Source organism: Taurulus bubalis (genome assembly GCF_910589615.1).
Source record: "Taurulus bubalis genome assembly, chromosome: 20".
Lineage (NCBI taxonomy): Eukaryota > Metazoa > Chordata > Actinopteri > Perciformes > Cottidae > Taurulus > Taurulus bubalis.
This window is the reverse complement of record NC_136608.1, coordinates 8,179,950-8,195,391: the sequence shown is the minus strand read 5'-3', so window position 1 is coordinate 8,195,391 and position 15,442 is coordinate 8,179,950. Positions and strand designations below refer to the sequence as shown.

Here is a 15,442-nt window from a genome sequence, read left to right as displayed (position 1 = left end):
GCATGCCACGGAAAACAAGGCACAAACAGTTTAAGCTGAACAAACAAACATGGCTGATTGGACTGAGGCTGCAGGCCCGCTGGCGGGGGAGATACGCGCTGACACTCCACACCAAAATATTTACACCCTATCTTCTTATATAAGTGGATTCAGGGCAGATGGATGGATGGATGGATACGGATTTGGAGGGGCTGGTTGGAGGGGATAGACAAATGAGGAGAGAAGGGGAGAAGGAGTTGGCCCATGTAATGTCTGAATACAAAAGTGGGGCCTAGAGTTTGTGAAAACAAGTTATAAACTCACTAGGTTATAATTTGTTTTATATAAATCAGGTCCATGCTTGATGTGCATCAGGCTCTACTGTTGCTATTGATCTCCTGAAGAAACTCGGCCACAGGAGAAGAGAGACTCCTATCCTTTCATAAAAAGGTCAGAACCGGCGATGACGCACCGGTGGCTCAACAATGGCTCCAGACTCCTCCATCTCCTCCACAAACCCACACAGAGCACAATACACACCTGGGTTCAGTCACCTCTGCTTGGGTGAGTACTTGGAAAGGAAATAATAAAAAAAAATGACTGAGATAAGATTTAAAAGCAAAGGGAATTGCTGAACGCTGAAGCGAATGTGGAAGTGCCTAACACACAGAATATTATTGCTTAAAAAAGGGTCCGTTACAGAGTGTATTTACTTGACTGACAAGTATATGAAAATATCTAAATCAGCCGCGCATCAGCTTCACCCAGGCCCCCTTCCTATTACTCAACTGGATTATCCGGCTCCAATAAATGCTCGCAGAATGCAGTTTCCCAACAGAAACCTATGGGGTGATTTCTCAGACGGTGCTCTCATGAGAAAATATAACGAAAGGAGAGAAACCAGAGAGGAAGAATGAAGGGAGAAAAGGGGGAATTTGGAAAGTATGTAGGAGTAATGAGCATTTTAATGTATGACTCAATAAATCAACAGTCTGCAGTGAGCGAGGGAGGGAGAGGTCCATGGAGAATCTGCTCGGGCCTCAGGACGGAGGTAAAAGCTATCCAGCAGAACAATGGGCTCCTGTGTCCCACGCTGCTACCTCTATCTCACCGTTTTCAGCTACTTCAGCTTCCACTGGCTCGACCTATAACGCAGTTCATCCCAAAATGAGAATCTGTCTTGTGTTCATTTACTGTTGTGGGCTCTCTTTTTGTGTGTGTTGTTCTAAAGTGGATAATAGGTGTTTGGGAAGAAAACCTTCCATATTGATTGCTTGCTCTCTTCAACTCCTTTCCACCTCTTCACTGCACTTTCAATTCAACTCGACTTCTTTCTCTCTCCACCTCCCCCTCTCGCCTCCTCATAGCTCATATCACATTATTCATTTCTTCCTCTCATCCTTCTGTCTCTCTTACCCCTCTCTCCCACGTCTCTCACCCCTTGTTTATTGATTCTCTAGATTAAGAATTCCTTGGGTGGAGGATTGTAACACACAAGCATCAAATTATTTTGGGGTGTGCTTATTTGCCTTTCCCTTGCATCTATTTGGCCTGTGTCTGTAGACAATTATGCCTACCCAGCCTCAGACTCAGGTGCTAATAATGAAGGACAAATAGAATCATATGTGTAAACTTCCCCCACTGATGAAAATTTATATTAACTTTCTGCCACAGTAAACAGAGCTGCATAGCTACACCCTCCCGGGAGGATTGACGAGATGAATTTGCTCGCTCCTTCCCCAGGAAGAAAGCTGCCGTCGGAGAGAGGAAAGTGGTGGCGGCGGTGGGAGGGGCTTGGGGATGTCGGGCTCCATTGTGTAACCTCAACATTACATTTTCCCCATACGTAAACAAAACGCGGGTCTGTTTTGCCTATCACAGATAAAGTGTGTGTTCATGTCTGTGAGAGGGAGTTGAATATATGTGCATACGTGTCCATATGTATGCGTCTGCTGAGACGCTGGGAGGCCGCGCCAGCAATAACAACGAGCGAGGCCTGCTGTCGCTCACCGTCATCCCGCCTCCTGCTGCTATCACCATGGATATGTGCAAACACAATATTCTATCTGTTTAAGCAAGGGAGCGTTCATTTTGACAATTTTTTATCAGGTTAGAAAGACCTGACAATACTTATTTCCAAAATAATCTGACATGTGTCGTGACTTAACATACAGAATGCTTGCTTATCGGCCTATTAGTCATACAGATGTCACAACTGGTTCTGTTCTTCAGCCATTCTTCTGTCTATTGTCTCAGCCCATCTCCTCCATGCCTCATTACTTCAATTCATGTTACCCCGCTATGCCCCCATTACCCCGTCTCTGCTGCTGGCTCGAGCAAAGCCTCTACTTTGACCTGTGCTGTATCGCTACCTGTAGATAAGGTGACAGCGAGTTCACTCAGCAACGCTCTTTATCTGCTGCTGCCTTTAGAGCCCGAAAACTGAGAGCTACCAACAAAATATTATCAAAAAGAGACAGAGGGGAAGGAAAATAGAGACGGAGAAGAGACCGGCGAAGGTATTTGTGTGGGAGGAAGAAGGGAGGTGTGTTTGTTTGATGTGGGCAGTGTGTGTGTGTGTGTGTGTGTGTGTGTGTGTGTGTGTGTGTGTGTGTGTGTGTGTGTGTGGTCAAGTGTTCTTTCTGCAAAAGCAAAGCTGGGATGAGGTACGAGTGTTCGACTGTGCAGCCCCCCCTCCCTCCCCAACCCTGCATGCAGCCACACAAAAAACACAAATACACACATTCCCCGCTCCAGAACACACTCTTTCTCTCTCCTGAAGCGCTTGGTTTCCCCTTCAGGTGATTATGATCCCTCTCCTTTTCACAGTTCCAGGCGAGTGGAGGTCACACAGCGGCATGAATACCTGATATGAAATGTTGCATTCAGGCCAGCCGTAGTTCATTTGGAAAAAGGGGCCGAGCCAAGCGGAAAAACGTGGAATTGTGGGATGAGAAGAAGACCTCAATTGCTTAGACCTATAGCTGCTTATAAATACATAGCACACTGATTATCTTAACACTTACACATTGTCAGTGTAAGTGAACATTGTGATATCGTGAAGTAACATGCTGCAGCAGCATACTGGGAGTACGACAGTGTGATACCGTATAAAAAGAAAACAGCTATATGTCTGCACAAACTAGGGCTTTCTCACCATTCTTGCCAGCGGATACGACACAGAATGAAGTTGTTTTTCATAGAGCTCGTGTCTGTCTTTGTTGACAAGGCCTTATTAAGAGGCTCCCACTCCAAAAAACATGGCCAGAGGCATCGAGCAATCTGACAGTGGCACCAGACAACAAGCCGCGGAGGAGCTTGTTTTGTGCAGAACGCCAATACCAATACATGCGGCAGGAAAGATGAATGTGCTGACACAAATGTGTACATAGTGGTAAATAAAAGGTTGCTGCGTCCTGGGTAGGTAAACTGCATTTAACTGTGTTTACCCTCCATTAAACCTCTGATGAATCACATATACACTCAAAGCCTACAGGGGAACACAAAACAATGATTAAGGAAAACAGGAAAGCTACCGAGCGTCACTGTCATCTATATTTATAACAACCAAAATTGACTTAAAAAAGGGGCTGATGTCATTTAAAATCCACACAAACCGAGCCCCTGTGTGTGTGTGTGTGTGTGTGTGTGTGTGTGTGTGTGTGTGTGTCCATCAGATCGTGTCTTGGGGGCTCTGCTGTTGCAGGTCAATAGTATGAGTGTCTGTCTGGCTCGTCTTGCCGAGCTCAGGTTAAGTGCTGCGTCTAATTGTTACTCTGTTGTTGTGGGGTCGATGAGAGAGCACCCTGACCTTAGCTGTAAAATGACCTCGCCTCACCCACTGCATAGCGACAGCTTGATCTGTCCTGCAGCTGTGGTGACACTCACTTAACAAAGCGTACTCTGTAAATAGGACATTCTCCAATATGTTCAATTCTTCAGACAATTATTTTAAGCTTATAGATGGCCATTAACAGTCACACAACTGTTTATGGCTTTACATAATGGCCATTACACAGTTTAAACAAGTTTATGTGGCCGCTTTGTCTTGCCATCAGCCCTAAGTCACCTCAATGAGGATCGCTCTCCATTGCGGGTGGCGTATCTCTCAATGAATGCCGCACTTCCCCCGAAAGATCATCTCAATAAATAGCCACGACATCTGCCTATGGATGGGCTGACGGATGGACCGCGTTCACCTCCCCTCTCCTCTCTCAGTGGCTTTGCTTATGTAACACCTATCTTTTCCTGCTGCTCCTCCTCCCTTTCTTTCTTTCCTCCACCCTGCATGGTACCTTGGTGGTTGTCTTGTGAATATTCCAATTACAGCGATGTGTGTTTGACCTTTAAGTGAGCTGTAGAAGATATAGTTATCTGCCTTCCACTCTGACACCCAGCGTCTATCAATCAGTGTTCCACCCCACCACCAGAACAGGCTGCAAGACGCTGGTGAAATGTGTTTGTGTGTGCACGTGTGTGTGTGTGTGTGTGTGTGTTTGTGTGTGTGAAAAGTGAGAAAGAGAAGGCGAGAGGGGAGCTATCACAAGCACAGACTGTGACTGGGGTAAGGTAGGCGTAGAGGTTCGGAGAAAAAACGGGAAAAAAACGAGAAAATGCATATGTTTTGTGTGTGAATACATAAATGTATACCACGTACACACAAACAGAGACAAAGGGAGAGAGAGAGAAGGGGAGAGAGAGATGTTAAACATTTTTTTCTTTAATCTGCTACCAGCCTGACTGAGCTTTCCTTCCATAAACAAAGCCTTTTCCAACGGCATCCTATATCACGCTTCCAAGAACAAGCAGGCGCGAGCAGAGTCATACTTCTTTAGTTTCACTCTTGCTCCCCGCCCTTTTCCAAAGGGCTAATCTACATCTTTCATTGAATCAAGAATGGAAATTCACAAGAAATGCTTCTTTTTCAATTTCATGCTGAAGTAGCTCAAGTTAGTGGATGTAATTTCTCCTAACAAGAAAATGTATCACTCTGTCGCACACTTAGTTTGTCTATGTGAGGGAAAAGGGCCTCTTTTCTGCATTTTTTTTTCTTTCTTGGGCTTTGATAAATGTGCCAAAAGCATGATCACTCCCTTCACAGCACTCCGTACAAGGACAGAACAATTACTGCGGTTATTAAGAAAATAAAACCTCTGGTTAAAATTTGTATGAAAGATAAATGACATATCATTTAGGACTGCAGTCAAGGCATTACACAATTAAGCTCGGGCTATGCCAAGAGCGGGGTGGGGGTTTGTTTTACACACATTGCAGGGACCTTAACTTCTGAATCGGAGAATTATGTCATGGTGCAGACGCAGGCTAGTTGGCACTCCACTAACACAAAGAATATGTTAAAAGTGAAAAGAAAAACATGACATTTGCAGTGAATTTGAGAGGGATTCTCTTCAAACTTGTGCAAACAAAGAAGTTTTTCCCCTGATAAAAAGCCTAGCAAAAGTCTAATGATCACCAAAAACTCCCGACAAACCATTTGAAGTTTTGTGCAAATTATGATTATCAGGTTCACACCGAAATGGTTGATGAAGTCCAAACAGGTGGAAAGGAATTCATGAAAAAATAGTATCGCTGAAACAATACCACGCATGGCCAGGCCACCAGGCTAATGTATATTTATCATGTAAACTTCTGATAAATGCATACGCAGAAACAATCAAATATCTGGGTTTCAATTGGAAGATTTTGCACCATGGGCTGAAGCGTGAAACTAATATCAGCTTAGTGTCTAGTCAAGCTTGAAGCGCTGCGCCTAGTCCACAAAGCATGTTCTGCATATGCTCATGGGCGTCGCTTTTATCGGTGTGGAACAAGCAGCTTTCCAGTGCTATCACTGATCAGTTGGTGCCAGTTAAGTCCCACAGTGTGGGTAAATAAGCAGTGGTTAGGTCTTGATGAGGAATGGCAGGCAGTTTGAGCGGGACCATAGGCTGGAGAGCGGCGGGCCGGTCTATCTCCTGGAGCGACTTCCATCATTAACCTCGGGCGAGAGTACATCTTATTCTCTGTATCTGCCCCGAACAAACGTTCAGTGTACCCTCCCAAAAGGGCTTGATTGTAAGTGGATTTTGTTTTTCATAAATCACCTCTCCAGGTTTAATATATGCCAAACTGCTTGCTCTATTACCCCACATTTAAAAATATATAATATAGTGAATAATATGTCTGACATTGTAACAAAAGTTGAAAATAATACAGATGACAGCAAAGTGAGGGCCTGACCTTGGCTCGTACACAATAAAACCCAGCAGCTTCAGCTCTAAAGCCTGCAGTGAAGAGAGCCAAAGCCAGCGCTAAGTGACATGTCAGTCAGTTCGTCTGTTCGGAGCCTTCAATTCCCCACGGCCGGAGCTTATTTACTGCATTTGTATGAAAAGCTGTGAAGAGGAGAGGGCTGAGGGCCCCGGCTGGCTCTCTTACATATGTATACAGTGTTTGGAGGCAATGCGTAAAAAAGCATCTCCCCTTGCAGCCGGGTAAGCGTTACAACTACAAACAACTTGGGAGGAGGATCGAGACATTTATATATTCAAAAATGGGTCAGGGATGAAGGTAATCGGAGCAACAGAGAGTGTTAACAAGTGGAGGAAAAAAAAAAACACGGATGAAACCTGGAATCTGTTTGTCGAGATTCCGGGCGCATTAGAGAAAGAGAGCACAGGTGACATTAAAAGATGCTACTACTTTCCGCTAGTCATCTTCTTAACCAGATTTGAAGTAATTTTAATATTAGTTAGAGAAGGGGAGGGGGTGTACACACAACAAACCATCGGGCATGCGTTTCAGAGTCTGATTTGTTACTATTCATGGCTAAAGCGGAGAGGAACTGTAATACTAGACATGCTTGTTAAATTCACAACACTCCAAAGCTGCCTTCTAGCAAATCCTGTCTTTTGGTTGTCAGCTTAAGACACCCCGGCATATGCATATGTAGGATTTTTAAGCTCTGTTAAATGGATAGCGGTGTCGTGGCCTATCAAATGACTATAAGCCACTTGCCTTTTTTTTTGGGTGGGGGTGAGGGAACCATTTACAGAAAAAGCAGACAGCAATGCGTTACCTTGCACGCATCTGAAAGCAGCCCCCTCCACACATGTTTTCTCTATCCCCCTGTTAACTCCACATTAGAGGAAAACAGAGCCATTTACACATGTATTTTCAGGCTGTGGGTGACAGTAACACTCCACCCCGCCATATTAACGACGGGCACTCTGTTTAAGCCAACAACAGGGGAGTGGCAACAAACAATGACAGAATGCCTGTTTTCGATTGTGAAGGCCAAGAAAGATGATGCGCCATTCACCACCGAGGCAGCTTGCAAATAAATTATTGTAGAGGGTATTGAGCTGGAGCAATCGCTCAGTCCACTATGTGCAGGTGTGTGTTTGTACGAGTGTGTATGCATGCCTCTATATGTGTTTGTGTGAGTGGACTTATAGATCCAGTGCCATTTATTTCCCAGAGCTGGAGCGGGGCAGTTAGGGAGGCGTAAAAGGAAATGAGTTGTGAAGTGGCCATTGATCCTGGCCGGCATGAGGTTGGCTTGAGACTGCAGGACTATTGGCCACAGTATGTGCTTCTGAATGGTTGCCTCTTATTTATACGGAGATGGTTAACCCTGACCCAGTTCATTTATCACTTGGCTAATGCGCTACACAGAAAAAAAGAGAAGAAAAAAGGTCAAACTAAAGGCCTAATCCAGATTGAATTGTGTCAATTGTCTTCCATTGAATGTATGTGCCATTGGAATCTATGACATTTTTTTTATCTACATGCACTTTCTGTTTTACTATAAATTGTATGCCATTGTGCGGAAAAGAAATACACTTGCCACAGCAAGTGACCTCTGTGGCATGGAACTGATATCCTACACAAAAGGCATACACACACACACACACACACACACACTTTCTAAAAGGTGCCGACCCTCGACTTGTAGACCACACTGCCTACTCCACAGCTCCCGACTGCTTGAGCATAAAATAGCCATAAGTATTTATGTCCGGCACATTTCACTCCGTCTATCTCCCTCATCCTCTCTTCTCTATTCCTCTATTGCTCGCTCTCTCGGTCCCTTTCTCCTCGTCTCTCTTTCAAGCCCCGTAGCTTGACATTTCGCCATGCTCTCAGGGGACTCCGGTGCGAAATGGAGTTACAGGGAGAGCGCCATTGTAAATTCCAGGAGGCCACATGTAATGTGTCTTAAACATAGATGGACAGCCCGGGTTTCGAGGAGCTGAAGAATGAGACGGAGGAGAAAAAAGGGAGTAAAGGGGAGACCGAGGGAGAGGTGGAGGAAGAAGTGGCGTCTATACAGATAATATAATAATACTGTGTTTTGTCTGGGGAAGGGTGGGTAAACAGTAGCTATGCTGTCATTCACACCCTATATCTTTAGTGTCATCGCGGAGGGGAGAACTACAGGCCTATATATCACAAGCCTGTATGTACTATTCTGTGGGGACTGTCTGCCGATACACAGGCTGGAAATAAAAAGAAGGATGGCTTTCATTGTAAATAAGTCAGACACAAGGATTGCCATGGAAGAAGCTGTCTTTTCAGTGAAAGGAGGAAATAATTTTACAAAGACATACAGTACATGCTGCTTCCTAATGCTCCTCTAGCCTTTACAGAAAGCCCTTATCTTCACACAGATGATGACGGTTAACAAAAGGCCCCTTTATGAAATCGTTCATATTTCAGCGGAGCTCTGTCTCCTGTCCGGAGAGGTGATTGATGCATCAGGCCGAGGCCAGTGTCTTATTTACACAGTTGAGTGGGGCAATCTCCGGCCTGAAAGATAAACCTAATGAGCTTCTTTGTGTAAGGGTGCAAATGAGAGACACCATCCTCCCTCCCTCCTTCCCCTCTCCATCCAAAAGGGACAGTCTGGGTGATTAGGCCTTTAAATTATGCTCAAGGGCAAAGCCCAGATTTGCATCTTAGGTGTGTGTGTGCATGCGTTTGTGTGTGTGTGTGTGTGTGTGTGTGTGTGTGTGTGTGTGTGTGTGTGTGTGTGTGTGTGTGTGTGTGTGTTTGAGTGCGTCTCAAATATGTTACGGAGAGAGAAAGACAGAGAGGCAGGTAAAGGGCACAGAGAGAGAGATGCTTGAGGTTAGCTTGTGAGAGGTGATAGGTGAACATTGGGTGTCAGTATCAGCTTTTAACGACACTGAACAACAAAGTCGGACTGTTAAAAGAGGGAGGTGACACACACACACACACACACACACACACACACATTTTGTCCTTTGTCTGTGGGGTAACTTTCTCCCTAATGGCTTTCATTTTGGGGAGAATTTAATTTGCCCCTAAACCCTAAATATTACCCATCACTTGCTGTCATATTTCTCATCCCCTCTATTTCCTCCAGCTAAACAACTAGGAAGGCAGGTTAATTGCTGTCACTCTCAAGTTGGACCACTGCCTAGCTCTCGTGTACAGACAGGGAAGTAAGATGGCACCTCTGCGCACTTATTGTAATTTATGTCAAAATGCTGCAGTCATTTAAATGGGGGTGGATAGTTTACATTTTGCTGCATCATGTGCCTCAGGAAAACGCCGCAATGCATCCCTAACCAGTTTACCAACATGTCGGCCTCTGCAACAATCCCTTGTAAAGTGCATTTTTGTGCAAAAGCAAAGAAATTACAAAGAAATCAAATGTACGATTTGGGACAAAAGATTCTAATTCTGTAAGGCGGACGTTTTCTCATCATGTCGTTTAATGAGTCAGGGATCTGGATGAGGAGCAGGTTGTTTGACACAAGGTGGTCCCCACAGCTATTCAGGGGTCTTTGGTTCAAACCAAACCCCTGACCGGGCCACAACTGATAAGCCGGAGCCTCCATCTTGCTCTGAATATCAAAACGCTGACTCCGTACAGTAGTGAGCCCATTTACAGGGGGCAGTGGTCCCGACTATCGGCTCATCAATCCCACTGATAACCCTGGCAGGATTAAGTCTACAGACCACTGTAATCAACTAACAGCCTCATTATGGGACATTATGGTATAGATCCAAAGATCAATGCATTGCTCCCGTGTACATACATAGCAGCATATAATATTAAAACATAAAACTACTAGATACCACGGCCAATGATAAATTGACGGGTAATGTGAGCTCAGCACAATTTTCCTTTTTTTTTTGCGCTTCGTTTTTTTTTTTCTTTCATAGTGATCATTTTAGCATAGTAATTAGGGCTGAGCAACATTCATCATTTGCTCTGATACATATCTGCAGCTGGCAAATTGCAATCAGATACAGTTGGTATCTAATCTGTGATCTCAAATCAAATTAGGTCTATTTAGACAACCTTGGAAATGGGGTGATGAAACCCTGGCAGAAATTAGGGGCTGGAAATTCAATTGTGACACAACGGTTATCATTCAGATACATGGATAACAGCGTGTGTGGCTTCCACGTGGAGCACGGTGACCTGGAGAAACTATATTTCAGATTGGCAATGAAATAAAACACATATGTTTTATTTCATTTGAGGAAAAAAAGTAAACTATCTATATTTGAATATGGAAAGATTGCTCCTGTAACTTAAGTCGTGATCTGTGTCCTATACGCATTTGGCCGAATCTGAGGCGACGAGACCTTAAGATGCTGCTTTTCTAATTATAGCTGCAGGTGGTATTTTGGAGCTGCTAGGTAATGGCAGAACCCACAGGGACGGTGGAGAATTCATCAGTGCTTATTATTAATCATCCCCCCAGCAGCGTGATGAGAGACTGGAGCTTTTATACCCACTGGACCACTCAATGTCATTCCAAATACGGATGGAAAATTACACCCAACAGCCTCCCTTCAAAATGGACTCAGAGAGGACGTGGACTGGAATTTTTTAGCTGCACACAGGTGAAAAAAGAAAAAGAAAAAAAGAAAAGTGCAAGGATGGATGGACGCATGAATATATGACCACACAAAAGCATGCTTCATACACACACACTCGTTCACTTATACACTCACCATCGCCAGATGAGCACACTAACAACTGACAAAATAGCTCAGCTCTGTGCGGACAAATGCATAAACGAACTCCATATTTTGTCGGACTGCACTCTCCCTCTCTCTCCAAAGAGATGCAGTGTGAGCACGCCACAGGAAGTGTGTGTGAAGTTAACAGCACAGGGCCCCTGTTTTAAAAAGCCTCCAGAGACCTGTTAGCTGGACTGCTCATTTCAATGTGTCTGTCTCTAGGTTGGGCTGGCCCCTTTACAAGGCTCACACTGTCATACAGCTGCCCCCCAACCCCACCCACCACTACGGGCTCTTAGCCGTATACGTCCATCTCAGACTTAACTAGACACTTTATGCTGACGTCGCTTGTGCGTTTTCTCTGCTTATGTCAATACCACAAATCAGAGTAACGTTGGCTCGTATTAGATCTCTAAATGCCTCCATGCAGAGATTGCTTTTTAGAAAATACAATTATTTACACTTTTTTATTTTACAGCATTTAATCACGAATTTACAATATAATCTTGAAATAATGCAAACAGTTATTTTTACAGAACAATTTAATTCTACTTTCTAGTGCAATGTAATACTTTAAAGTGCAGTCCTATGGTACAACAGTTGAACATTATCTTGTTATCCTGCTCTATCTCTTTCTATTTCACCCTCTCTATCTGCAGAGAGTATCAACTCAGAGAGAAAGCAGTCCTCTGCCCAACAGCTTCAAATGTAAAAGAGTGATGACAGAGAGAGGGAGAGAATTGACCCCAATCAGGTGAGTGTGTACAGGAAGAATGAGTGGAGATAAATGGGGTACCAAGGCCACAGTGCTGTGATGCCGCTGCAGCCACCAGCAGGACCGCTGGGGTTGCGCTGTGGATGGAGGATGGGTGTTGAGTTGGAATGGGGGCGAGGGGGTGGTGGGGGTGGAAGAGGTGGCGAGTCGGGGGTTGCCTGCGGGACATGCTTCCTTTTGCTACACCAAATACCTCCCCTCTGCACACATACAGATGCAGAAACACGCCGTTGTCTATTATATTGCCCCGACCGCACTGACCACAGGCTTTCAGCTGCCTCCAAATTTACGAACGCGCGCACACACACACACACACACACGAACGAATACACGCTTGCATGAAAATTCCCATCAAACGAAAAGGACAAGCGCGCATCATTACAAACCCGCGGCGTTGTCCCCCATCCACCCCAAAGCATGGCCCTCTGACCTCATCTCCCACTGCTCTTTTGGCGATCTGTCAAAGCCATCATTCACCGTGAAAAGACACGAGAGACACTTGACTCCTCTACTCTGCTGGCGACTGACTTTCACAACTCCTGCCCCCCCCTCCCCTCCACCACCAACTCTAACACCCCCCTGCAGTTCATTCACCTTCAACTCGCTCCGATGGAAAAGAATAGAGCCGGTACAATAAAACTCCATGTTTTGCACACAAAAAAAGAGATACATATTTGGCATTCGTTATCTGTGCCTCCGACACAAGAAAGTGAAATCGATAGCATAAATATCCAACAGTCAGATAATTAATAATCTCAGTGAGGTTTAGAAAAAAAATCCAAATTACTATCTAGTTGTCGGAGCTGCATGCAAATAGGTCTTTTTAAAAGTGTCCCGGTCAAAGGTTTCTCTGCCGTTGGTGGGTCTGTGGTTAGAGTGTGTGTGTGTGTGTGTGTGTGTGTGTGTGTGTGTGTGTGTGTGTGTGTGTGTGTGTGTGTGTGTGTGTGTGTGAGCCTCCAACTAGTGCCGAGTAAGGAGGCCCTCTGGTGGATACAGCGCTGCCATGACACACACACACGCACATACACACTACCCAAACGGGTCCGTACGATGCTCCAACGCACACATTCTTTCCCTTTCTATGTCTATCTCCTTCTTCTTCACACACACACACACTTGAACTCTAACATGGCCTCATGTTGCTGCAACATGCTCTCTATAAAAACGACTAAAAATGCCGATGCAAAAATATACAACCAACTAAAAACAGTCACTGCAAAACATTGTCATCCCTCCACAGGCAAAAGCTTCAGGCAAAACATGCTGACAGCACAACAAACCAGCGGGAAAATTTACCAACAACACAAACAGCCGATTAAGTAAACAATGTTTTTTTTTTCTTCCCCCCTTGTACTAAAAAAAATACATGAAAAAACACAACAAATATATTTCATTGTGCCTTGTGTCTATGTAGAAAACCCCAGCGCTGCCTGAGCAGAGAGCAGAGCAGAGCAGAGTGGGAGAGCGAGGGGCAAACAGAGTGAGAGAGAGAGAGAGAGAGAGAGAGAGCGGCAGAGAGACGAGACGGGGGAGAAACACAACTTACCTGCTGTTGTTGCAGATGCAGCAGCTCGACTGTGCTTACTTCGCTGCTCGTGTCACCAGCGCTTGATCTCCCATCTCTACTGCCAGCCTCTAATTGGCTGCTGCTTAGGGTGCTCATTCCATTTTGACTCATTGAACTGTTGCTTATTGTCTCTGTGGCCGACTCCTGCATCATCATGATTTAAAACCTAGAAGTGATTAAGAGGCACCGGTTAGGGCTCTTCTAGTTACAATTCCCCCCTTTTTCCCTCCTTTTTCTTTTTTTTTTTTTACGCTTCCATTATCAAGCCCTCAGTCCCCCACTGCAAATTAAAGCATTTAAAGAAGAGGGAGGGGGTAAAAGAGAAGAGGGGGGGGTTGCAGGAGGAGCAATTATGCATTCATTGTGTAAATGAAGCAATACAAAGAGATGCACGTCCTGGTGCTATTTAAAATGGGAGGGGTAATGTGGAGAATGTGTTTTATCCATAGCATTTTGGCATGCATCTAAGCATCTGAATTTTAAGAAGAAAAAAAAGTTTTATTATTTTTGTCATCATTATTTATAATTTAAAAAATTGTAGGAAATGAAGATAGACATATGCCTGTGCCGTTATGCGATTCACAAATGAGCATATGCTTAATTCTTAATATCTCCCTCACACTTTAGGACAGCCAGGCTGCACAGACAGACAAACAGAAGCACGGGCAATCCTAAAATATTTGACGTCTTGGGGCTGTCCGATTTTTAGTGTGTCGCGTCTGAATGAGTTGCCTAATGACGCAAAGCTAATCATGCAAAATTAAAATTTGGTGGCGGGGAGGAGGAGGAGGAGGAGGAGGAGGAGGACGAGGCACCAAATCACATGGTGCAGGGCTGGTGATAAACACTATAATGGGTTTGTCATCTGTGCTGTAGCTAAATAAAATCACAGGTTTCCATAGAGGCATGATGCTCGTATGCCATTCATTGGATTGATTCCTTTATCCAGTCTTCTTTAATCAAACCTCATATATTCAAAAATGTATATATATACATATATATTCAAAAAAATATTCTTTCTCAACAGGATACAATTAAGGCGAGCTGCAATCAAAGTTTATGGCGGCAGATCTAAAATACAAGACAACGATTTTTTTAAATAAATATAAGTTATGGAATTAATTCTTTCGGCATCTAATAGATATGTAAAACTGGTGAAATAGAGAGAAAAAAACAGGGGGAAGAAAAGGAAAAAAAATCACGAATATCACTAATGATTGTGCTAAAAACAGCATAAATTATGCATATTACCTCCTCTCTCTCCAGTAATAAATGTTTTATCATTTTCTCCTGCATTTAATGTTCTGTACCTTCAGTGAGGCAGAGAGGAGCCCAAACATCAGTCGACGTTCTCACAATAAATAAATGACACTCAGACCCAACAAAAGGAAACTCCCACAATCATGGATTCCTTCTCTGTTTGGAAAATACGTATTTCAAATTGATACAATTCATATTTTTAAAGTGGATACAAAAAAACTGGAAGAACTTTCACTACATTGTGGAGGAAGTTGTGTGCAACCCAATGCCAGCTAATCCACATCCATGCAACAAAAGAGGGGTGAATGGTGATTATGTGTGTGTGTGTGTGTGTGTGTGTGTGTGTGTGTGTGTGTGTGTGTGTGTGTGTGTGTGTGTGTGAGCATTTTTGCCCAGCCCACAAGGGTACCATGTGTATTCTTTGGCCAGTAAATACCGTTTTTAATAGAAGTGTGTGCACGTCCTTCCCTGTGTCTGCGAGTGTGTGTGGTGTGTGTATGTGTGTGTGTGTGTGTTTGTGTGTATGTGTGTTTGACGAGGGGCAGATACAGGACAGGCCTTAAAGGATGTCCACAGCCAGGATAAACAGGATCCAGGCAGGGAGAACAAACAGGACTGAGCTGTTACACAGAGCAGGGCGACAGCTGCCCGGGACACAAGTAAATAGGGAAGAGGCCAGGACAAGGCGTGCTTGTGAACAAACAGGCCCCTGTTAAACACCGCAGCGCTCACTACTGATGGAGAGAGACACAGAAAAAAGACAGAGGGACAGAGAGAGAGAGAGAGAGAAAGAGAGAGAGGGTGGGGGTGACGGAGAGAGACAGATGAAAAGAATGAGAGTGAAAGAGAGAGAA

The 15,442-nt window shown here is 44.4% G+C and overlaps 1 protein-coding gene across 1 annotated transcript in view; it reads right to left on the bottom strand.

Moving 5' to 3' along the window:
- foxp2 (forkhead box P2) overlaps window positions 1–13,484 on the bottom strand; it is a gene marked incomplete at both ends in the record, with an annotated part of 57,432 nt that extends 43,948 nt beyond the window's left edge. Inside the window, one exon of the mRNA XM_079236077.1 lies at window positions 13,308–13,484. Within this exon, the coding sequence (XP_079092203.1) occupies window positions 13,308–13,484 (177 nt within the window). The remainder of the gene's footprint in view (window positions 1–13,307) is intronic.
- Between the last annotated feature and the right edge of the window lie 1,958 nt (window positions 13,485–15,442).